Here is a 26,344-nt window from a genome sequence, read left to right on the forward strand (position 1 = left end):
AGTTCTTTTCGAAAGCTTCATATCAGCTGTAGTTATCTGGGTTATTTCGCCCCTCATCTTAAATCCAGACAAAGTACTTGTTGTACCATGGTGGCTCAGATACCCTTTTCAGGATTAGTACCACATCCTCCCACGTATCGTTGAAGGGAGAACAGTACAGAGTCAATCATTCCTACTTTGGTCGGAAAAACTTAGCAGTAACTTTTTCTTAATTTGTTTGCACCGCTCACTGTTGTACTTGATATATTGATGTCGTCATAAAAGATCCTATCCCATCCCATCCCTCGGCTTCGATAATCTTGGCTGGAAATGAAGATTTAGCCATTGCCGATGGAGCCTTCTTTGTTGCTATTTGGATTTCCTACCGGTTTGCCCTTAGCCGTAGATGCCTCGAATGATCCTGTCCTTTTGACCTTGGTATAATTATAGAATTATGGTTTCCTCAGAGAGGTGTTGTCCGCAGGGAGGTAAGGATTGCTGATATAAAAGATCTGTCCCAGTTAGATTGTTTCCCAACTGCATAAGTGGCGATTCTGAATCTAGAGGTTCTCCATCGATGAGTTCAGGGTTGCCCTCTTATTTAGTGTGGGATCATCACGATCGAAGTTTAATATTTATTTTGTGTGGCTTTTCTTTTACCGAGGAAAGTAAGTCGTTAATAGCAGAGCTCCGTTTTTGCTAAGACAAGGTTAGTTGAAACTGGCGGTTGCTCGGAACCCAGAATTCGTGCTTAGCTTTACATACTAAACGGTCACTGCCAACCCTCTCCAACACCATCACCAAGAGATGTGGCGATTTAAATATCTCGGATCCATGTTATCAACCAATGGTTAACTGCATTATGAAATTTCTTCACGATTAGCGCAATCTGAATGAAGTGGCAGCATTTGCGGCAGTAGTGTCCGCCTTGTGCCCCTTTATGGTTTTGAGTGTTGCCCGACTATTAAATACAATGAATGATCCTCGTGGTCATGGAGACGAAGATGCCGTATTGGACTATTGGCGTAACACGCGATGATCACATCCGAAATGAGGGTAACCGCGGTCGATATGGGGTTCGACCGATCGTGGAAAAAATTGCGACAGAATAAAAGACCGCTTGAAACAACGAATGCTTGATACGCTGGATGGTGATTTGAAAGATTCACGACTGTATCCAGATTAGGCTTTTGGCAGAGCAAAATGGCCCAACCGATCAAGACGAGTCGGTCCTGTTTGTGAACGGGGCAAAAGCTGAAGAAGAAGAAGACCGAGAGAAGTGGCGAACTCTTTTTAAACGAAATGCTTGTTACAAACGGGACACAGGGTAAGAAAGAAGGTTCGATATCAGAACAACAGCTTCAATATTATAAAAATAGCACTTTTATTTGTACACTTAAAGCTAAAAAACATAATAAATAAGGCAATTATCGATATATATGTATCATAAAGCTACAAAAGAAAACTAATATTGTATAGATCCTAGCGAAGCTAGCTACATACAATACTTTAGCTAATCCTAGCATTACACAATATTAGTAATTAGTGATGACCCTGGTCGTGATTTTTTGCTTTGTAGGTTGCTTTCCACACTTCGAATAGGCAAATGGTCGAATGGAATCGGTAAAAAATCGCCAATGGCATAGAAACATGCACAATTATAGTCCATGCCCATGTTCCGAAGAAATCATTATGTGACGTGCGATATGAAGCGTGTCCTTTCACAAGTGCATTTATGAACCATATCGACATATTAGCTATAAGCAGAAACGTGACGAGTTCCCTGCCGGGTTTCTCGCGCTGCTGTTGGGCTCCTTTGCATTTTCTCTTACACGCGTTCAGAATAAACAAAGTCTGGACCGACGCCTGTAGCATTGCCAAAGCTTCGGCAGCAAGTCCTTCCCGGCCACCTTGATCTCCTCGCCATATTGCATAGAAACTTCCCATCATGCTGAACATAGAATACAAGTAGACTCCCGTTTGAGCCAGGACCAGAAGTGTACAATCCAACTCCATAGAATGTTCATGTTCATCGTTTCCTTTCAAGTACTTTAGGTCGCGGATTTTGATCATGGCTATAATTACGGCCAGGATTGTGAGTGAGTACATGATAATTTCGCAAATAGTCATTTCTAAAACAGCCACATCGGAATAGCCTTCTTGTTTCTGGAGGACGAAGTACATAATCAAGGCGATTATGGTGAGGACGGTCACTAGGATCCCTGCAAACATGCCCTTGTGAGCGCCCGAACAGTCTACAGAAAAGTGATATGCGCTGCGAACGTGCGGCTTTTGGGAGTTGCTCCTTGATCGTTGTATATCCGGAATGGATTTGACCTTCTTCCACATTTCGTATAATATAACAGCGCAAATTAGTGAATATTCAATTGTGCATGGAAACAAGAATGGTGACGAGTCTTGTACGAGGGTTCCCATTATATTGGTTCTTTGGCAACTTACATACGCTCCAGTGTCAGATCTCTTGGATATTGACAATGGAACTGAGCTTGCGTTTAGTCCTGTGATGTTGTGGGCGTCAGTCGCTAATTGAATCATTGGCATTGACTTCGTTGTTGTATGCATAATGTGGTAGATTTCGTGCTTTGTCTCCTCGACTAGAACATACAACCATTCACAAAGGTTGGTAGCAATCATATGCATGAGCCCGAACCTCGCGACCACTTTGTGCCTACCAATATCTAGTTCTGTGGTGTTAAGGAAGATGAATTGAATCTGGATAATTGCTAAGGCCATGCGGCAAGCAGGTGTGAGGGCAATGAATATATTATCACAGCCAGGATGACCACTCAGCTCGAAGAATTGTCCGAATTCTAGGCCTGAGTAGACCATGGTTCCAATACCGAAGGCGATGGCACCAACTCGAAGGTAGAAACTTCCAAGCTGCTGAGTACGCCGTTTTATGTGTATGTTGTTGGCTTTTTCATCTGTAAATAAAATTCATTAATTTCAAGTGTAACTATGCTTGTGTACATATGTATGCATATCACAATTTGAATGATTTTTGAAATGATCAAAGCAACTGGTGTGCGTGACAGCTAGGCAGACGGATGGACAGACAATAGGGAACTAGTGGAGATTTGGCATAGAGTGGGCAAATATCAGCGGATAGTTAGCACAGATGATAGCCAATATTGGAGACACGGTATACGTTCCATTGTATTATAAGCAATAAAAGTCTGGGAGGAAACAGCAAAGTAAGAGCAATCGGTAGAGGAAAAGCATGGCATACCGTTTGGTGGCACTAAAGGTATGCAGGTGTGATGACAACCTCAGGCGAGGTGGTATTTATAGCGCAGGAATGGCCTATGTTGAGTTGCCAAATCTCCCATCAGTCGAGTCTCTTCGTGGAGACAAGGGAACGTTTGGCAGATGTGTTATGAGCCTAAAGATTAGGTATTGGATAAATATTGACTATTAGAAGTGAAGAAGGGACTTCACAAACCGAAAAAGAAAGCCTGGGAGAGCCAAAAGGTCTGTGAACTCGAGAAATAAAGGGTGTAACCGCACCAGGCGCGGAAGCTTTATCAGCAAGTTAGCAGGATGAAGCCACAACGATGCTGAGATAAAGAGGGAAATCTGATTTCCGAACGTTTGAGCGTATTGGAGCGATGGGTTGATGAACTGCTCAACAACCAAAAAATCGGCGAGTTGGAGGTCTCGCCAACTGAAAACGACGGACAAATGCTTCCAACACTAATCATTGAAGAAGCAGTCCGTGCAATTCATCGGCTTACAGCCAAATTGGTTGAATACGGAGGCCACCAACTACACTAAGCAGTTCATTAAGTAGTCCGGAAGGTATGGGGCACCGAATCAATGCCTGACGATTGACAACGAAGCATTATTTGTCCCATACATAAAAAGAGCGATGTTACGCATTGCAGCGATTATAGAGGTATCACGTTGCTGAGTACCATTTATAAGATATTTCCTGTTATTTTGCTAGGTCGGATAGTCCCATACGCCCAGAAAATCATTGGCGCATATCAAAGAGGCTCCACCCCAGGCAAATCAGCAATCGATTGATCGCAATATACGGCCAGCGATGCAAAAACTGTTGGAATGTGCCATCAGCTGCACTATCTTTTCGTTGACTTCAAGGTAGAAATGTACACGGCAATGAGAGAATTCGATATTCCAACCAAATTAATAAGACTGACTAAGCTAACCTTGACAAATGTGCGAGGCCAAATAAAAGCAGTAGGATCACTCTCGAGACTATTCACCATAACCGTTGAGACAAGGGGATGGCCTATCATGCATCCTCTTTAATCTGGTCCTGGAAAAAGTTATTCGCGATGCAGATGATTTCCATCTCCATCCGTAAAAAAAGTGCAGGAACTGTCTGATAGGTTTCCTAGTAAGTGGGGCGTTCTGCTTGTACGAGGAAAGTAAAATAAATGCACTTGAAAAAGTTACAGGCAAGAATAACCGATAAAACGCCAACAACAGTGCTGGACCCAGACATTGATACCTCATATTAAGGAGTGGATTGAACGACGGCGTGGCGAGACTAACTACCACCTGATGTAATTCTAGACAGGATATGGTGGTTTCAGAAAATATCTGTACTTATTTGAGTTGGATGATTTCCCTTTTGGTCCGGAATATGGTTGTAAGTTGGAACATTTTTAGCGGATGCAACTGGCGCATCAGTGCCTTTCGAAGAATTCCATCTCCTGTCATAAAGGAATAGATAGACAGCGAACTCATTTTAATAAGGTGTCGTTTTGCACAAAACTTCCAAAAAACATTTTCTAAGATGCAGTAATAGCCAGTACATATCCCTGTTTTTGCGTTTCAACTTCACATGCGGAACCTTATAAAACGCTTCTGTCACATCTAGGAATACATATTCGAGTGGACTATGATTGCATTTATTTTTATTGAAGTAAATCTGCACTTGTTCACGGTTCTCTGAAATACTCTTCAGCTAACTACAGGACTTCCCGATACGCCCGCACTACTTCCCCACTGTTCTGTGCCATGTGCCCTTGGGGGTCTTGAGAGAGAGGATTCTGTTGCATGGCGTAGCCAGTAGTGCAATCATCGCCCTCCTTAATGTTTGACATATCCTCTGCCATTCCCCCTTCCAATTGCAACGCGTACAAGTGCCAAGTGATAATGCTACTGCTACTCTCATATAACAACACAGAATAGTGTTAACTTGATCTTGGTGTAGATTTCCAGATTTTATACAAGGCAGTAAACGGTGGATCAGATGTTAATGCTTCGGTCAACGTCCAGTTCGGTGACACCGTCAGCAAAAACCACGCTTCTTCGATATAAAAATTGATCAACGCCTTCGATGCTCTGCCCATTAATGCAGATAGGGAGAGTACGATGACCTTTCACACTGAAAACCTTGGTTTTGTTGATGTTTATCTTTAATCTGACCCTACCTGGCTCTCTTTCCAGATTCAGAGCCATTCAGCCAAGGTCAATGACCTGGTGAGAGCAAAAAGATGTGATCAGCGTAGTTGAGGTGTTTGAGGCAAAGTGTTAGCGGCCATTGACCTCGTACTTCGGACAAGGCAGCATGAAGAGTGTTACCGATAACAAAAAAATTCCCGTGAGATTTTACCTCAGTGCAGCACGTGACATTTTGCACTAATATATGTCGCTCTGATAATAGCTACTGGTTTTTCTGCATGCACCTGAGGGTACAGTATTATCTAGTGTGACTTGCTTTTATATCGCCTTTCGACCGTGATTCTCCTGTGCGAAAGATAGCAATGATTGTACATTGGGTTGACGTCCTTTTTTCTTAATGTGTGACTCCCCGGGTTTAGCTCAGCTTTGTATAACGGTTGCGGTATTGTTTCAATTAGTAATAACATTAACTGGTTTTGCGGCATTCCTAGCCTAGTTAGTTCTCCTTTTATTTCGGTCGCAATGCCTTTGAGTACGATGCACAGACTGCAGACCTCTTAAACTTTGTATGGTATTGTTCTTTGTCTGTCGCAAAATCCTTGGTCAGCCTTCTAAAACCCGCTTTTTTAAGGTTTTGTGTGAAACAACATTTTACTAAGATCGGTTTACTGTCTGCCTGTTTGCCACACCCACTTTTCTCAGAAATGGCCGCACAATTAACACGAAATTTGCTGAGAAGGTGTGGACTGTGAACTGCGAACTGTAGCATGCAAAAAACCTTGTATTTTTTTTTTAGCAAATCTCGATTAGTACTTTTAAAAGCCCAGTTCTGGCATTTGAGATAAATGGGCGAGTATGGAAGCTGCCACTATATGCTGTCTAGCCTCTGAAATACCTTCCATACCGATAGCAGTAGCAGTAGCGGGGACGACCAATCTCGATCGTTTTTTCCACAAATATGTCATACTTTTGAGTGTGGTTTGCACTTCGCATTTGGTTGCATTTTGCTGGATCGATGGATCTAGTGGGAATGCGAAGTAGTGGGTATATTAATTTCAAATTGCGAGTTTGGCTGAATATTTTCAAAGACTTCTCTGTTCCCTGTGAGGGAATAGCGGCTCGCTCGTGGTAGCAAAATAATCTACATTGGTGAGTATCGGACCGAGTTTTCCTCAATGAATTTCCAAATATTGACGATGGATTAGGCTCCTGTAGAACGGTGAGCCTTTGTTCACTTAAAATACTAGGTATTGCTCGTAGGCTATTTTGGAATTCGGCTTCGATTGGTGGGAATTAACGTTAATCTCCGAACTAGCATATCTGAGTAAGTAACTTCTTTCACTAAACTCTGAAGACGAAAAAAATTGATTCCCGAAATACAGTATTTGTTGAATGCATCCTTTGGTAGCCAAAAAGCAAGCATTTTCTATAACTTCATCAATTGATTTGCATTTATCGGTGTATATTGGATGGATTGGAAATAGGTGAATTGGTTCTGTTCAGTAGATGGAGAAGAAATCGAAGTTTGTAAATAGGTGAATTGGTCGAACGGTGAAAAATTAGAATTTGACTTTCACTGGATTACAAGGAAAAAAAATGTAAAGATACTTACGGAAAGTCTTCAGTATATTGAATAGTGCTCTGCTTTTCATATGGACTGCATAGACGAACACTACGAAAGCCAAACTTCCAATGTATAGAAAAACGTAAAACCCTTGATATATATGTGTAGGTATTTTTGATGTGATTAATTCCGTTACAGGAAATGCAACTCCTAATAATACCAAGACCTTACAGTACAATGCAGATAAGGCCGTGCTCAAAGCATCACTGGAAATAAAGGTAATTCATTTAAAGATATTTTGTATAATAAATTTATCAAAACTGATTTCTTTCTGACATGAAGCAATTATAAAACATATTTGTCAAATGATATATGTGTGTATGTACAAGAGGTACACGACTGTCGGCATTAGTACAATCTCAGATCAGAAACTTTTCACAACTTGACATAGATTGAATTATTTGTTATATTTGTACGTACATTTGTTTGTTCGATTAATTAATAAATAATAAATTGGTTATTGACAGTAGTGTCGGGCTGAAGCATAAAAAACACAATTATTACGCAGGAAGAATGGAAACGTAACGTGATGGCATGACGTGATAATTTACACACCACGCGTCTCAATTTTCTAATCTTGTGATTGTACCAAATATGCACTGATCAGCCAAAATATTGAATGGAATTCCCGATGTGTTGTAAATATTATGTTTTGCCGTCAAGATAATTTGAGGAAATTGTTTATTTTTAATGTGCATAGTCACCTACTCTCCAACTCTTCGATTTTTCCGGCGTGACTCGACGGCTAGCTGGTTGGTTGGTCCGCCCGGTCCACTACCATTGGAACTTGGTGCTGAGAAATTGTCTGGATCTTCTTGAAGGGACCTGAATATAAAGGAGTAGTTTTATATATTTTTTAAGGAATTTATGTGAGTCTAAGCTTATTATTTACTATTTCGCTATTTTCTTGATATATTGCTCTAGAGCCTGCTAATAGACGTCCCTTCATAGCTGCTACTTTTTCGCGGAATATAGGATTCAATCGTTCATCGAACATTTCGGGATTTGTATGGATTTTTTGACGACTAACTTTCCTACTAATATATACCAATAGTGTTACTAATACCAAAGGCGAAACAATCCTAATGCTGAAGGTGCGCCTAATAATTAAAATTTACTAGATTTTCTTTGATCATAAGAAGTTGGCTTTGCCTGATATCAAGATGTCGATCATTTTTCGTGGAACTAGTTCCAAAGGGAGCGGGGAACAGGGTGAAATTAGTGTCCTATCAATTGAGGTGTGTTGTGGTTGAGGTCCAAGTAACGAAATGCGTCTTGTAGTTCACGCAATAACATTTCAAAAATTACATTATACATGTCCCTTCAGCATGATAAGGAGGGGAGAAGAAGTGCTAATCCTCTTCCCCCAAAATGATGATGATCCGGTGTTCTAGGACACAAAACCCATAAAATCCGCAAAGTATACGTCTACTGTTTATTCCTTTGTGAAACATAGGGTATCTCCATAGTATCTTTTCTCTTGTTATTTTTTCTCCATTTCGTTTTCAAGAGACGCTGCTTCAGTTTTATTATCACCAACCTTCATGTGATATGCCTGCAGCAAATGCAAACGCAACCGTATTTCGAACCCTAGGGCTTGAGAATTGGGAGTATACTTTTATTATATCATTTTTCTCAGATTCTCAGATTATTTGCAAATAAAGTAACTTCTGAAGCTTTATTGGCCAGTTTAATTTTAAAATACATTAACATTGAGTCTGCTTTAGCACACGATACAAATTGAGTACTTAACGTACGATCAACTTCATTTTGAAGAGCAGCGACTTAGATTTGAAGTGAGAAAGGAGTTTCAATAGTTTGTAAGCAAGTTCTGGATTAGCATTGGAAGCACATGAAGTCCAAATAAGAAAATAATAAATAATGTTATGACGGATGATTATATAAAGAATATATATCAACATACAGCGCTGAACAGAAAAAGGCTCAAATTTTGCTTCAAATGCAGCTTAAATTTTTTGAAAGTGATAATAGACAGCACATTTAGTTGCTCCGAGGTTATTGGTATTGAAGGAGTACAGAAGAAATATGAAACTTAGACTCGTACACAGGAATCTGGCAAGGAGGGATTCGACCCCAATGGGGAGAGGAATACACCTAATCTGGGACATGTTTTGTAATGTACTGATATCTTTGGTTTGATATTCCAGACGACTATAGTGGGTAACAAATTTTTTTACACATTTGTTTGTAATGGAACCGCCCCCTCCCCTCCCTTTTAACGCTCGACACAAAATTATGCCTTTCATTATATGCGTGGGAGTTCATAGTTTACATATGTCGCCCAAATTTTACTCTCAATAGATTTTGCCGTTCGTCCATAAAAGAGCGTGTGATAGAGAGACGCAGACAATAAACTACAGTAATGGTTTGAACATTCAGGAAATTTGAAAAACAAATGCTCTAGTAAGTATTATTGCAGGATACGACGCCGACAGGAAACGCGTGGTGTTACGGATTATTTGAAAGATACAGAGAGCATGTGACGCGTCCATGCCACGCCATATTGTATTCAAGAATCCAATGCCCATTTAACTCCGCTGTAGCCTGTCTGAAGCCATAGTTGAGAAAGGAGGGGGGAGGGATAGCCGTAGCCTGATTGGCTACCTAAGCGGCTCAGGTCAGTAAGGTGTCACGAATTACATAGCTAGACCTGCAATATATATAGTTGTGTGAAATCTGGCACACTTCGAATCACCTGAAGCAGTTATCACCGAGGTCGCTGGATAGGGTTTTGCGATGGGCCGATAAGAAACCTGGAACATTTGCCTCGAATTGGGCGGATAAACGATCACAACTAAGCAAACAACTAACGGACTATTCTTTTGGATCCTGGAATGTACGTTCCCTGAACAAATCAGGAACCTTCAAGTGCTCCTCCAACAGGTCGAGATTTACAAATTTACCATGATTTCAGTCCAGGAAACAACTTGGATTGGTAGCGAAATAAGCGATATGAATTCGCACACAATTTTCAAAAGTGGCAAATCATAGGGTCACAAGTTTAGAGTTGCATCTATAGTGAGGAAACAGCTCAAGCCGCACGTCACCGACTTTTCAACCTCTAGCTCATCAACGTGCACCCCCCGATTGAAGTGAAGGAAGATGCAATCAAAGACGAGTTTTATGCTCGCCAGGAGGCACTGTTTGACTCACTCCCAACAAGCGATGTCAAAATACTGTCGGGGGATTTTAATGTGAAAATCCGAAATGAAAGCTGGCATCGGGGAACTACTCTATGAGGATTGCAATCATAACGGTCAACGATTAATTGACTTCGTCAGGAGTAGAAATCTTGTCGTAAGCTGCACATGCTTCCTGCATTGGCGGATTCACAAACAGACGCATATACCGTCGACCAAATTCACCATGTCGTCATTGGTAAAAGATGGGCGTCCAGTGTATTGGATGTACGGTCCTATCGAGAAGCAAACTGCGATTCGGACCACCACTTGGCGAAAGCAACATATCGGTGCAGAATGTGCTCAGTGCACCAATCGGGAATTAGCCCTACCAAAATCTTCACGGCTGATAAAATCCTGAGCTACCTGAGCCGACCAAGGAAGTCGCAGAGAAGATCTTGGGATACAAATCCCAGAATATCACTCGGCACAAAGAATGAATGAAGAAGAGGACGAAGAGATCTCAGACGACTGGCGCCGGAGTATCATCTGTCCCATCCACAAAAAGGGAGATAGATTCATCATCATCAACGGCGCAACAACCGGTATCCGGTCTAGGCCTGCCTTAATAAGGAACTCCAGACATCCCGGTTTTGCGCCGAGGTCCACCAATTCGATATCCCTAAAAGCTGTCTGGCGTCCTGGCCCACGCCATCGCTCCATCTTAGGCAGGGTCTGCCTCGTCTTCTTTTCCTACCATAGATATTGCCCTTATAGACTTTCCGGGTGGGATCATCTTCATCCATACGGATTAAGTGACCCGCCCACCGTAACCTATTGAGCCGGATTTTATCCACAACCGGACGGTCATGGTATCGCTCATAGATTTCGTCATTGTGTAGGCTACGGAATCGTCCATCCTCATGTAGGGGGCCAAAAATTCTTCGGAGGATTCTTCTCTCGAACGCGGCCAAGAGTTCGCAATTTTTCTTGCTAAGAACCCAAGTTTCCGAGGAATACATGAGGACTGGCAAGATCATAGTCTTGTACAGTAAGAGCTTTGACCCTATGGTGAGACGTTTCGAGCGGAACAGTCTTTGTAAGCTGAAGTAGGCTCTGTTGGCTGACAACAACCGTGCGCGGATTTCATCATCGTAGTTGTTATCGGTTGTGATTTTCGACCCTAGATAGGAGAAATTGTCAACGGTCTCAAAGTTGTATTCCCCTATCCTTATTCTTGTTCGTGCTTGTGTTTGACCAGTGCGGTTTGATGTTGTTGGTTCATTCGTCTTCGGTGCTGACGTTGCCACCATGTATTTTGTCTTGCCTTCATTGATGTGCAGCCCAAGATCTCGCGCCGCCTGCTCGATCTGGATGAAGGCAGTTTGAACGTCTCGGGTGGTTCTTCCCATGATGTCGATATCGTCAGCATAGGCCAGTAGTTGGGTGGACTTGAAGAGGATCGTACCTCTTGCATTCACCTCAGCATCACGGATCACCTTCTCGAGGGCCAGGTTAAAGAGGACGCATGATAGCGCATCCCCTTGTCGTAGACCGTTGTTGATGTCGAATGGTCTTGAGAGTGATCCTGCTGCTTTTATCTGGCCTCGCACATTGGTCAGGGTCAGCCTAGTCAGTCTTATTAATTTCGTCGGGATACCGAATTCCCTCATGGCCGTGTACAGTTTTACCCTGGCTATGCTATCATAGGCGGCTTTAAAGTCGATGAACAGATGGTGCAACTGTTGTCCATATTCCAACAGTTTTTCCATCGCCTGCCGCAGAGAGAAAATCTGATCTGTTGCTGATTTGCCTGGAGTGAAGCCTCTTTGGTATGGGCCAATGATGTTCTGGGCGTATGGGGCTATCCGGCCTAGCAAGATAGTGGAGAATATCTTATAGATGGTACTCAGCAACGTGATACCTCTATAATCGCTGCACTGTGTGATATCTCCCTTTTTATGTATGAGACAGATTATGCCTCGTTGCCAATCGTCAGGCATTGATTCGCTGTCCCATACCTTGAGCACAAGTTGATGAACCACTTGGTGTAACTGGTCGCCTCCATATTTAACCAATTCGGCTGTAATTCCATCGGCTCCTGGCGACTTATGATTTTTTAGCCGATGAATTGCACGGACTGTTTCTCCTAAACTTGGTGGTGGCAGTATTTGTCCGTCGTCTTCCGTTGGCGGGACCTCCAACTCGCCGATGTTCTGGTTGTTCAGTAGCTCATCAAAGTACTCGACCCATCGCTCTAATATGCCCATTCTGTCGGAAATCAGATTTCCCTCTTTGTCTCGGCAGGATGAGCATCTAGGTGTATAAGGCTTCATCCTGCTGACTTGTTGGTAAAACTTCCGCGCCTGGTGCGGTTGCTCCTTGTACTTTTCTAGTTCACAGACTTGTTGGTTCTCCCAGGCTTCCTTTTTCCGTCTGTGAAGTCGCTTCTCCGCTCGACGGAGTTCGTGATAAGTCTCTGCGCGTGCCCGCGTTCTTTGAGAATGCAACATTACTCGGTATGCGGCATTCTTCCGTTCCGTTGCTAGCTTACATTCATCGTCAAACCAGCCGTTCCGACTCCTTTTGCGGCTGGGGCCAAGTATATTTGTGGCCGTATCCATGATAACGTTCTTCAGGTGGTTGTGAAGATCATTAGTTGATGCTTCATCTCCAGGTCCTCTATTGACTGCGGTTATTGCGGCATCCATTTCCCTCTTATAGGTGTCGCGGAGGGTTGTGTTGTGGATAGCTTCAGTGTTCACTCTCACCTGATTGTCAGAGGGGATTCTAGGTGGTATTGTTATTCGAGCTCGGAGCACCATGCCAACGAGATAGTGATCCGAGTCTATATTGGCCCCCCTATATGTTCTGACATTCATCAAGGCTGAGAGGTGGCGGCGTTCGATCAACACGTGGTCAATTTGGTTGAAAGTGGTCCCGTCTGGAGAGGCCCACGTATGTTTGTGGACCGATTTCCGCGCAAACCAGGTACTTCCAACAACCATTTCGTGTGACCCTGCTAATTGAATAGTCCGCAGTCCGTTATCATTTGTTTTTTCGTGTAAGCTATGGGAGCCAACGTATCGCCTGAATACGGGCTCCTTCCCTACTTGGCTGTTAAAATCCCCAAGTACGATTTTGATATCATATCTGGGACAGGCTTCGAGGGTTCTTTCTACTGCCTCGTAGAAGGTATCCTTCTCCGACTCTGCAGTCTCCTCTGTAGGGGCGTGAACGTTTATGAGGCTTATATTTCTAAACTTGCCTCGCAAGCGCAGAGTGCATAGCCGTTCGCTTATACTTCTAGTCTGTTCGTCTTATAAAATACTGTCGGTTTCAGGCCGGGTCGCTCCACAACCGACCAGTTTTTCACCGTTAAACTAATCCTTCAAAAGTGCTGGGAATATAACATTGACGTGTACCAAATCTTTGTCGATTTCAAGCAGGCAAACGACTGTATAGATAATGAAGTAATGTACAACATAACGCTGTTATTTGGTATACCAGTACGGCTGACGAAGATGACTGTGACCAACTCCATCTCATAGGTCAGGATCTACAACAGGTTGAATGATCCGTTTGAAACACGTAGTGGTTTGATTAAGGGCAACGGACTGGCGCCGACGCTCTTCAACCTAGGACTCGAATACGCTATTCGAGCAATTTGCTTAACACATTCGAATGAAAAGTCCTTTGACGAATCTGCGGAGCAGTTCGCGACCGTGATGGATGGAACTAATGGTACCACCATTAGTTGTAAGAATTGCACGATGAACTAGAAGTCTCGAAATTCATTAAACTACGACGCCTTCAGTGAGCAGGGCACGCTCAAGGAATGGGTGACGATCGCATGCCTAAAAAGGTTATGAACGGACGACGTGTCGACGAAGCGAGACTACGAGGAAGACCTAGAGCATGGTGGGAGAGCACAATATATACGGACACCGAGCAAGTATTGGGCTTCCAAGATTGGAGGACGCAGTTATATGAAGGAAATAATTGGAGAGCAACGATCCAAGTGCCCAGTTTCCGACGTTAAGCACCAGTACCACGATGATGATGAATGTCCAATTATTGGTAGAATTCGGCGATTGCAGAAAGCCGCATTGCCTGCCTTAGAACCAGAAACCAACATAGTAACCGGTCTAAGTTTGGAGAGTTGCACAATCAATATAGACATGCGAGGAATGAATGACTCGAATTTTGAGAAGCAAAATTGGAGACTTTATGCAAGGAAGAGAACTTTGATACCTGGAAGGCGGGAGTTCACATAAGGTGGTCTGCTCATTCAAGAATTAATGTTCACTGCCAATCATTAATCCTGACCGTGAATACTATCATTATTAACTTTTCCGATATTGTCGGAAGCTATTTTGTCGCTATAATCAAGCCGGATAAAAGGAGCCGAGATTCTGTTGTACTACGGACCAAGAACCAAAAACGTATCGGACAACCTGTGGGGTTCCACAAGGATTTTTCCTCCCTTCTGTCCTGTAGATAATAATGGATTATATAATGACATGCGGTGTCCGGATGGCTAAAGTAGTTAGAGCGCTGGGCTGTTGTAGCGGAAGGTCGCGGTTCAAATCTCACTGGTGGCAGAGGGATTTATTATCGTGACTAGATGTCGGATGCCAGTCGATTCAGCTGTGAATGAGTACCTGAGTCAAATTAGGGTAATAATCTCGGCCGAGCGCAATGCTGACCATATTGCCTCCTACAGTGTACTACTGTAGTGTACCGTTAGGGTCTTGAATGAAGTGCTCTAACACACTTCAAGGCCCTGATCCAATATGGATTATTGCGCCAACGATTATTATTATTATACTGACATTCTGACATTGCAGTTCCCAAAAGGGTGAATGTTACTGGTTTTTCAGATGGTATCGGAGTGACTATCGTAGCACAAGACATTAAACCGATGGAGATCTTTACAATTGAGGTAATTTGAAAAAAATGGGGTATCTTGACGTAAAAAGGCATAAATGAAGAAAGGAAACCCCCTAAAGATCAGGATTGGCAAGGGTACCATATATTCGCATCCAATGTTCAAATATCTGAAACTAATTTCCAAGCCACATCTTGAGAGTTTAGCAACAAAAGCATCTGAAGTGAGTACATTGCTGACGAAAATGTTGCCTAATATTATATATATATATAATTGGCTCAAGGGAAAATTGTCTGTTCTCTATCTGGAGATTTATTAGTTCGCTCTTGCTCTATGTAGCTTCGATCTGGCAGGCATAGCCCTCATCGGCATCTTGGCGCCCAATATACTCATATCCTGTTGGCACAGAGTCAATCGATGCTGGAATGGCAAAAGAGATAGGAAGATTCATCTAAAGAAAGCTGGAGTTACAGAATTATTTTAGATGTTTTAAAGTGGTTCAAACGACGACATGACGAAGTTAGTTACGACTTATCGCAATTCTTAAACGGACGTGGAGGGTATCGCGCATACTTTTACCGCTTCAGGCATGATGTCTCCCGATATTGCTTGACATGCGAGATGGTTGTGTGGCGCACAGGGCGGATGTAGAAATCTCACTGGGGCACTGTTGTCAACCGAAAATATTGTGAAGCACATGCTAGCTTCAGAAACAACTTGAATAATTGCAATGGCCAGTGGTAAAATTCATGAAGGATTTTCAAAATGTGTTGAAGAAGGAGGAGCTTTGGAGGAAGATGATGAATAACAAGTCAAGGAAAGTTGTGCGTTTTTAGTGGGTAAATGTCTCACAGTCATAAAACTGTATTGCAGGAGTTAGCGGTAGGCTTTGAACCTTTCCATCTTTCCATAACTAAAAGAAGACAGATATTAAACTGATTTTGGTCATTTGAATGACTTCGGAATATATGGGGGTGTCTGTGACTAGCAAAGGCGAAATCTTTGATGTGGTTATATTTGTTGACGCTTTTAATGACTTTCTGCCTCCACATTGAATCCGTCTTTCTTGTTTGCCATAACAGACGGTTACACGGGGAGGCATTTTTGGTCAAGAAAAGTAAATATGTTTTTCATTGATTCTGAAACTCCTTAGAGCTTTGGTTTTTCTGATGGGAATAGGCAAACAAACTAGACAAACTGAAATCAATTTTGAACTGAAAATCAATTTCGAACCCCTGTCACTTTTTTCGAGAAGGCAATATATGCATAACGAGAATAGGACCAGTAATAGCTATTCTTCGAATTTTGATTGTATCATATATTCTTGGAATTTCGCGACAAATTAATTTTTGCTTTTATTAAAAAAATTTAATTAAGTAAATTTGACTTGCCTATGGGTCATCTCAGTTAATAATCTCGTAAGTTCGGACAAATGAAAAATAGCAAAAAAGGGTTGATCTATTATACTTCTTAAGGACTTCGGACTTTGAGTAGTTAAAAATCTGTTGTGGTGTAATGAATGTAATGAGAGATTCAATAGAGTATATATTGAAATAAGATATTGTATGCCCATGCAGGAACCCGCTGAGAGAGTCTTTTATTAATTTTGAATCGATGGATCCAAGCAACTAATTTTCTTGTTTTCAAATTCTTACTATCATTGGAAATGTCCTGATTTTTACTTGTGATGCTAAAATGTACTAACCAATTTTAAATTTGAATAAAAATTTAAGGGCAATTTTCGCAGGATTGGTTAAACTAGCTTTTGGCACGGCACTGTATGTTAATATGCAACAAATATAGAATGCAGAAAATTTTAACTTGGTTATTAGGCTTGATATGTAGAAAATATAGTATGATATATTGTAGAAAAAAAATTATATAAGCGTTTTTTTGGTAGAAGATAAACGAAAAACCTTACTCACCCCATAATTCTAGGCCTTGTGTTGTTCGGTGTATATGCTGGTGCCCGTAGGGTGGCCATGACAGCTGAAGGACGTCGTGTTGATAGTAATTCGTGCAAGAGTATGGAAGGTCGACGTGATATCTGCAGTTCTACATCCGCTACATTGACTGATGTACTGGATTCGTTGCGCGGCATACGATTAGTTGGTACTAGTGCGGTAGTTGCATTACTGTGACCACCATCACTATCGGAAGCAGACTGAGTCTGAGTAACTAAAGGTGAAATCGGCATCGCGTTAAGATTATTATTTGACGATCCACTATGCTTATGGCCCAGATTATCTATAATCACTGTCGATAAGCTACTTTTATCGAAAAGCTGTTTAGCCGATGAGGATTTAGGTATGGACCTTCTCGGTGTTGGTGCGTCACTAAAATATGAAAGGGATAGGATTGTAATGCATAATTTTCAATGTAATTTATTCTGCATGATTTAAGATCAGGTCAAATGATCCTGTTGTGGTGATTATGACAATATTTTTGAGATTTGATTCCGAAATTATATATTTGAAATTCTATGTAAGGATATGATCATTCCTTCGTCGATAATAATTGATTTCACACCAGGATGCGGTGTTTTGGACAATTAACTTTTAATGACAGGGAAGCTTCCATAATTTAATGATAAGTGTGGTACGATGAGGCTGCAGTGATGAACACTTATTTCTTATTGTTAAGTATACTAACGCTTTGGTGCTCTTGTTCATCTTCGTAATATTGAGGCAACTATAGTTCAAAGTGCGTGTAATTATATTTAAGATTTAATTTGTGTAATTTAAATATAAAAAATGAAGCAATAAGACATATTTTGTGTCTTATTGCTTCAATTTGGTTAATCGCTTATTGCTTCATTTTTGTTGAATCGTTGAAAAAACCGCAGATATACGTTTAGTTATAGATATTATTTAGCAATGCAACAATCAAGGCAATATAAGAGTTTCAGTTTAATCATGAATGGCCAAACTAACTAAACTTACTATGCTGATTGTTCGCATTTGGATAATTCAGAGAATGGAGGACCTGTACCTTTGACAGACAGGCTATATGTAACACGTATTCACGGTGTTAACATTGTGTGTTTAGAATATTTAGAAACAAGATTTCATTTAATTTTGAAAGAAATTTATGAGGCGGAAAGAAACACTGTTAAAGGAATCGTCAGCAAGAATAGTATCCCTAGCATTCTAAAATTTACTTCTTTTCAGAAGCTATTGAAGTAGAAGCATTATTTTTCAGCAAGACACTTACTGTTCGACAGATTCTAGAATACATTAAAACAAAAGGAAAGTAAGAATGAAGGAATTCCAAGTAGGACCGTGAATCGAAATATGTTTGATTTATTTTATTTAAAGGAACAATACTCATTACATTAAATTTTCAACTACGTCTCGTCCTCAGAGGGTGAAGCAACTAAATAGCTTATCTTACTCTTAAAACTAAGAAGAGAGACAATATCAAAGGAAACAAGTTGAAGGGTGAGCGACCAGAGATAACCTCGGGGCCAGGGAGTGAAAGTAGCTGTCGAATCCTGTGAAGGGAACTTTAAAAGCATAATTGCATATATTGTGTTACATGTGCTATACACTTTCAATGTGGATGGAATGATATCCGAGGACGAAGAGCTGCCTATCAGATAATTGGGAAGATTACACATATCAAGGAATTTTCAGCGCTGTTGCAGGTAAGGAGGATAGAGTGTGTGGAGCCGTGGAAAATAGCCCATATGTGGAAAGTCGAATTTGCATTGTATAACTTCAAACGCGAGGCAGTTACAGCTGCAGAAGGATGGAAGATGGAACTACTGAGAAATATTCAAGGGAGTTGAAAAGTGTTCAACGGATAGCTTATATATCATAATATTATGATAGTACTTATTGTAATGAATTAAGAAAGGCCTCAGAGAGGATACGGTTGAATACAAAAAGTTATCTTCATTACGGTTATGATAGATCAAATGTTGAAAAGGGCCTCTAGTGCCTTAGAACGGAAACCCGATGAAAGTTACGAGAAAGCAAGAAAGCTTAGCCTGCGCTTAAAACTAAAGTATGAATAAGAGTCTGGTGAACCAAGCTGTGGTGTCTTATAGTGCTGACATAGCTTCGGAATCGGGGAGTGGATATAAAGTTCGAGTTCCGCGAAAAACGCATTGAAAGTTTTGGGTTTGTGCGTACTGTGTGAAGCATGTCACTGGAACTGTTCATTAGGCCATTAGGAGGAGGACATATCGAGGAAGGTTCTGTTTTAAGTAAGGGAGATTAAGAGAGTGGAGTCGGGTAAGGTAGTCAACACGGGAAAAGTTGTTTTAAAAGAGCAGAGATTGGCTGAAATTGCGTTTTCCGAGGGCAAGACAGTCATAGTTGTGGGAAAGGGACCCGATCATGGAGCAATATTCAAGAATGCTTGTAACGAGGGAGTTGAAATTGTTAAGGAGGCATTGGACCGACTTGCTCCTTTCTTCAGTACATTTTCCACTCAATTGGGAAATCAAAACGAACACTTGTTAACACTACTTTCCTTAAAGAGTCTTGAACAGAGTCAAATTTAGAGATGAAACTAGATATTGTAGAAGTGCAATTGCTGACATTAAGGTACACTACCTACTTGTAGAAGCTTATCGTCGAAAGTTACATTGATGGCTTGGGTGGTAATATAAAGTGTGGCCACCAAGAGGGTAGGAGAATAGTGTGGGAGAGAATTTGAGAGAGTAGTGGGCACACATCAATCACAGTGTCCAAGTTCGGCTGAAGGGTCAGAAAGGAGGAAGCAAGGGGCTGTGGGGGGGGGGAAAGAATCTCATTGATGAAGAATAAAATAGTAGTGCATTCAGGATGGAATTCTGTTGCACGCCAGAGGACGGGAAAAGGAATGGGATAAGATAACATATAAACAAATTCTGCTAGAACTGTTAGAAAAGTAGGGGCAAGCTATGTAATGAGTGATACGGGAATGCTAAGACAGGCGAGTTTGGATAAAACACCGTGTGATTAACCGAGTCGAAGACCTTAGAAAAATTCGTGTAGGGGAAGTGCACTTCCTGCAAAGAATTTAGACATTTAACTATGGGATTGATGAAGTTTATTAGGTTGGTGGGAGTATACCGACGTTTCACAAAGCCGTTTGCCTCTTCAGCAATAAGGTGGTCAAAGTGAACAGTCAATCAGTCGTTGATATATTACTTAAAGAGTTTAGAGCAGGAGGGGAGGAGGGAGATGTGACGGTAATTCTTATTGAACATGTTATCATCACATTTGTGATAAATTAGAGGGTTTTTCTACAGGCTAGGAAAATGGTAATGGTAAAATTATGGAAATGGTAATGGTAAAATTATGCAATGGTGGAGGGAATTCCATTGTTTGGTTTTTAGGAAAATGTGGTTAGGAGGGCTGAGGATCGTGACTAATGTTGGCGTTAAAGTTGTTAATCGGGTACTCGACTAAGCAAGGTGTAGGGACAGGTATCGTAGAAGATGCGGGGCAGGTTGCACGCCGTCGTGAGAGAGAGAGAGAGAGGAAGTAGGAGAAGAGGTTCTGAGACTTCTGAAAATTTTCTCCACAGTTTTTGTACCAGAGACCTGCTTTTCTTTCACCGGTATGGATTTCTGCGTAACGTTTGTGAAATTCATCAAAACCTCACTTCGCCTTTGAAGTTACAAAGTCTGCAATCTGTTTTTAGAATACTTTTTTAAAATTTAAATACAAATTCTTTAAAGTGGGGCCTTTTATGGAATGGAAATATTCTTATGATGAACCTTATTGAAAAGACTTCCATTAAATTTCAAACTTTCGGTTAAATGTCGTACGACAGGGAGACGTCTTTGTCCATTCAAATTGATAGAATGCTAAAATGAAGCACTAGAATCTGCGTGGCACCTTGTGAGTTATCAGGAGTTTGTGCAACTTTCCAACTTCGGCCTTCCAACAAGAGATTCGAAGAGGGTGAGTAGAAGGATTAATCGAGGTATCTCCTCTGCTGTTATAACGTCCTTTAGGAATTACCAGGTCAGGTTGATGGTTGATAGCAGAAATGCAATGAAAGCCGTGTTTACATATGAGATTTGCTTCTCATTGTGGTGTTCACAAAGTGAAAGCGATGAGCAGACTTCCCTTTCTACCGAGTGACTGTTCTACTTAACCATCTAGCAATTAACTAAATTTTAGGGAGGAGATCACTTGGGTTGAAAAGAAAGATAATTCAAAGTTCGAATTCCAGGTAAGGGTCTGGAATTAATTAGCACCGACACAGTCCATTGAACGAGATGATCGGAGATAATTCTTAGGTCGCGCATCATTAGCAATTAGTTCGCGCCAACAAAGTTTTTTGCCTTGATTAATTACCAGGTGAAGATTTCTCTTCGCCTCTTCTTATTCCACTAACTCAAGAATTATTTTGCTTTGACATTTCATGCACAACGAGATATGCCAAAATCTATGAGAGCAGTGTTCTAGTGGTCATTGGCTTTGCAGTTATAAATTTCCGCCGCGATGTGATTGGTTCGAAGAACTCTCATGAAGCAAGATCTACGTCAGAAACAGTTTTCTCGCAAGCAGATTGTAAAAATGCAGGTATGTTACGAAGGTTTAGGACATGACTGTTACGATATTTGGCGGAAGTGTGCATATCTTTTCAGGGTTAATTCTTTGAAATGTATTTTAAAAGGGCCCGCCCTTCCATACTATACGCTACATTCCCCAGAGTTCGTACTCTACCCCACAATGCAGATGAAGCGAATTCGCCAAACAATTGTGTGCTCCAGCTAGGATTAGATGAAGAAAGTCTAAATCTAGGGGTGAAACGTATGTTGAAACCATGTCTCAAATTTTGTTAATCGTCTTTTCGCCCTCCCCTTCTGAGGTCTGCTTTTCGACAATTTTTTCGATTATTACTTCTTGTTTTTCGAGGAGTTGCTTGAATTTTTACTGGAGACGTGTCTGAGTACCGATTTATTTTTTCTAAAGTATGAAAATGTGTGACATTTATATCAATGGTGCTCACATCTGGATAATATTGCTTTTTGTCTGCTATCTTTTTTGTGCGTGAGTGACAGTTTTGGTTGTTTATTTCAAGAAAGAAAGCGGCTTATTAACTCAATGTAACAATTTTCACACTTTAAATGCTCCCTTCTAGAAGTATGCCCGAAGAGAAGGACAGGAAAAGAGTTGATTCTTCCGGGCCGGGAGGGGAGGTCGGAGTGAGGACTCTATTAAAATAAATGAATAATAGTTAGGTCGGCATAATGTTCACCCATGGCCAACATTTTCTCGCTATGTCATGGATCTTCAATGAATACTACAATCACATAAAGATTGTCATATCGTTGAAGTGCAGTTGGAATTCTACAGAACTGAGTATAAAAGTTTTGTTAAATATATAGTATGTGGTGTGGCTGTTGAATCTCTATTGCAAAACTCTAAATCGAATGCAGGAATGTAGGACCGCAGAAGGTGTAGTCAAGGAAACGATCTGGTAGCCAAGGGGTGTGTAGAGAATCCAAATTATTTAATATGACGACACGGAAACGGACGTGGATAGTATATGAGCAACTATTAATGTAAATTGTACAACATATACAAAATGACGAAAGTGAAAATATTATATCAAGATTTTTCACAAGGTGCTGTTTCAATTTGACAGAATGAAGCGACTTTAGTGGGGGGTAGGGAATTCGAACATTAGTAATTGCAATGCAAATAGTGCCTTCCGCAGTTCTCAAAACGAATTCATGCAAATTAATTACATTCAAAGATACCAGCCGACAATGGAAAGCGTCGCCATATTGCAAATGGCGTATTCTGTCATCAGAACGTAACTTGCCGACGTGGAGCGAACTTGGCCGATCTTGATTGTACATTGAAACTTCTTGCGGATCGGAGGTTCTCTCGTGTGCATTCCCGCTTTAGATTGGTGGGTTCTGTTAGAGGAAGGTATTGATAATGAAGAATCTGCATCCTTTTCGTTTGTAGGAGTCGTTTGTGGTTCACGCAAGAGGCTGCAAGAACTGGCGCACTAGGGGTAGTACAATGAGCTTATCGACCCGGGTTTTTCAAAGCAATAATAGCCACCTCCATCTATTATATAATTTATAGACAGCTAGTACTTGCAACGAACAGCAATTGATTTAAGTGCGGATGCAGGGATACCTTTAATTATTGTAAGACCTTGAATTTCAATGGAAACTCCATAATATGAAAAAAAATGTTTCAAGTAATTTTCCGACGATCCTGATTTTAATCGTTTATCTTAGGTTGTTCTAATATGTAAGCAACATAGGTTGTTCTAAGTTAGAGGACTTGCATCCCTTCAAAAGGCAAATGGTAAGTAAATTTGCTGCATCCAATGAAGGAATTCAAATGGTACATAGTGGCATATATTGTAGATATTGTGCTCGACGAGATGAATCATTCACCTTGATTCGGGCAGTGAAGATACATCTAATTTTGTAGGGATGAATAGATGTTTCAGTGGCAATGAAGTTGGAAATTGAGCCCTTATGAGCATAAAGTAATGAGGTTTACAAAAACTGATCCGAATGGAGGGAAATCCCCGAAGGGAAGGGAAAGGGGAAGCGATAAATTCGAATGCAACCGTGAAACTCATCTACTTAGAAATTCCTTTGGGTAAGGGGAAGTAGTTAGTAGTGGCGAGTATAAATTTATCCTTTTTTGGAAATTGTGCAAATGCCCTTTTATTTCTTTTGGCAATGAACAACACTATATAAGACGTTATGATTCTTCACTCACTACACTACTTCTATCTATTAATTAATCCTACAATATGATAATTTGCTTCTTTTTTGGAACAGGAAATAGTATTATTTCTTCTATTAGCTTTCGAAATCTAATTAAAAATACGTGGTATCTTCCTAAATTATTTTAAGCGGGATTCCTTGCCGAATCATACCCCAAAATAAACATGCATGTTTATCAACAATAACAATAAGCCGCAAATCCCCTTACTCGAGATATAAGGTCATTGTGAACGAAGTCGGCTTTGCCTTTATACAGTATCTCCATGGTAGTCAGTAAAAGTGGCACGGAAACATTTGTGTTCTTATCGATAAAGTTATTAATAAAGTCAACATCTAACGCCAATTTCGCGATAGGTATTTTGTTCAGGGCTCAACGTGTTTACGTTATCCACAAGTTGTCAATGCAAAGGACCTATGTATATGAGAAGGGGTTTGAATGCAACTATAATTATATGAGACGGCTTAATTAGAGACATCGTTCCTAATCCTAAAAAGAGGTGATAAGATAGCAGCGTTGTTTCAGTATCCAATGTGTTCGATATCATTATAAAATATATAGGCTGATATGTCTGACTGATGAATGAATGAATTTTGGTTGACTTCCAACATGTTAAGATTAAAGATCCTAAATCTGTTTTTTTTGGGACTTCATCTGTAGTTTAATTTATGGCTAAATAAAAAGCTTACGCGGAGCCATTATTTTCAATTAAAAATGGCAAGATCAAGATATTTTGGAAATAACAATATTTGATTTGCCATTATTGCGTGATTATAATGATGTGCACGTGCACAAAAGGTTGGTCGAGCGTTTCTTCCGATCATTCTGAAGGCGAAGTTCATGTGGCTTTCCTAGATTGTATCAATTACATCTTTGAGTTCAAAGAGCAATTGTTCTTATTTTTTGGGAATAGATATGACGCGTCCTAAAATATTGAATGGAAGTGTCTGCAAGCAAAAATGTTTTCAAGCAAATAAGCGCATCTTCTTGCTAGTGTGGATGACGAGATTCAGTTCTTATCAATATATTTATGTTTTCCAAAGAGCACATTGTGCTCCAATACCTACGCCACCGATTCTACTTCTTCTTTTGGCTTTTTTCTATAGGCAGCCATTACGAAAATGGTAACACCGAGCGTCTTAGTTTTTGGATCAGTTATGTACTTTCTTCTGCGACGACGGTAGCAGAGATTAGATAATTGCCTGTAAGAGTTTAAGTTGTTCAACACTAGTTCTAGTCAATTCAAGATTTCTTTATAATTTGCTTGTTTTTTTTATTATACCACTTAGACATAACTTTGATTTTCTTAATTCGATTTCTGACAATTATATTTTTTGTAATCATTTCATTTCATTTTTTCCTTTGACTAGCTTTTGGAGCTCAAAAATTTTATGATATTAAATTTCCTTTGCAGAACCTTGATTGAATGCAAAATTCATTGAAAAATACATCTTTGCAATTCAACCAATATCAATAAAAGCGTGTAAATATCCTTTCGGCGGACGAATTTAGCGTGTTTCTGATTTAAAAATATAATCAGAGACAGTAATCTCATGTAGTTTAAGTGTAGATGTTTTAAAAGTAAATTCAGTGGTTGTACTCTTTATGTAACTTTAAGGAAATTCCATTTTGTAGAGTTTCGGCTGATAAAAGCAAAACAGTGTAGTTGATTGTTACTAGAGCCGTTGATAAGATGACTTAAATCAATGCATAATAAGCACCAATGAAGTGTGTCTATAAGGGTCTCAGGGTACTTAAATCGTTATGGACCAGTCCAGGATATTCCAAATTCGTTTATGTCCTGCTGAATATTATGCTACCCGGTACAACAACAACAGCCCTAAAATTTGACCTCTGATGTGTTCATAGCTGCATAGTTCCATTGTATTTAATTTAGATATAGAGTTCAGATGAAATTCTTCAACGATTTGTGAGATGATCAAGGGACTGCTCAACGTCTTCAAGGCTGCTTCGCGGTTGCTGTAGATTGCGATGCCCAAACCTTCAATCGCTTGTCAATCACAAAGATTGTCGCTCTTAGAATTGTATCTATTTCGCCCTGGAAGACCGTTGTGTATTGCGCACCTTTCGGTTTTATCCAAGAGGTAGACCCTTGTTCCAGAGGTATACCCTTGTATCGAAAACCTCAGTATACCACGCCACGTACTTTTCTGATCTGTCCCAGTTTCCTCGGGGCTTCGTACAAACTGCAGTATGAGAGTAAGAGGACGTTACAAGGACTAGATTCAGTTCTTTTAATATATCTTCCAATGCTTTATCCCCTCCATCAGTTTGACTCAAGAATTAGTATATGAACTGCTTCCATTGCAGTGCTCTGAATATATGTATATATTCAAGGGCTATAAACTGAGTAGGGCGAGAGATAAAGAGAGAGGCTAATTTACAGTGAAAACGTTTTTTTTCACCTTAACCCTCACCTTACAAGGTTATGATCAACGACCAGCATAACTACGTTATCTGTTTTTTTTTTGTTTGTTTCAGGACTCCTCAGACCGCATAAACTTGATGACGCACTGGACCAGTTGCATTGGCAGTTTTTGTAGTTCACATATTATCAGCATATTCCACAGTAGTGAATGCAAAAATT

At 40.6% G+C, this 26,344-nt stretch overlaps 1 protein-coding gene and 1 long non-coding RNA gene across 9 annotated transcripts in view; one reads left to right on the plus strand and one right to left on the minus strand.

Annotated features, from left to right (window-relative positions):
• Positions 1-1,339: 1,339 nt before the first annotated feature.
• The window catches only part of LOC119656813 (proton channel OtopLc), a 62,013-nt gene continuing 37,008 nt past the window's right edge, over positions 1,340-26,344 (minus strand). For 6 of the 8 annotated variants that reach the window (XM_038063442.1, XM_038063441.1, XM_038063443.1 and 3 more), the window contains 4 exons: positions 16,954-17,364; positions 7,706-7,822; positions 6,986-7,203; positions 1,340-2,924 (listed from right to left, as the gene is read on the minus strand). In XM_038063442.1, coding sequence (XP_037919370.1) covers positions 1,522-2,924; positions 6,986-7,203; positions 7,706-7,822; positions 16,954-17,364 — 2,149 coding nt within the window. In that variant the 3' untranslated portion in view covers positions 1,340-1,521. Of the gene's footprint in view, positions 2,925-6,985; positions 7,204-7,705; positions 7,823-16,953; positions 17,365-24,803; positions 24,939-26,344 lie in introns of all 8 variants that reach the window. The other 2 variants (XM_038063438.1, XM_038063437.1) reach the window with 1 other exon arrangement.
• LOC119656816 overlaps positions 7,294-26,344 on the plus strand; it is a 28,748-nt gene continuing 9,697 nt past the window's right edge. Inside the window, exons 1-2 of the long non-coding RNA XR_005250101.1 lie at positions 7,294-7,635; positions 7,698-7,866. This is a non-coding gene — a long non-coding RNA (uncharacterized LOC119656816). The remainder of the gene's footprint in view (positions 7,636-7,697; positions 7,867-26,344) is intronic.

This window comes from Hermetia illucens, chromosome 5, assembly GCF_905115235.1.
Source record: "Hermetia illucens chromosome 5, iHerIll2.2.curated.20191125, whole genome shotgun sequence".
In the NCBI taxonomy this organism is placed as follows: Eukaryota; Metazoa; Arthropoda; class Insecta; order Diptera; family Stratiomyidae; genus Hermetia; species Hermetia illucens.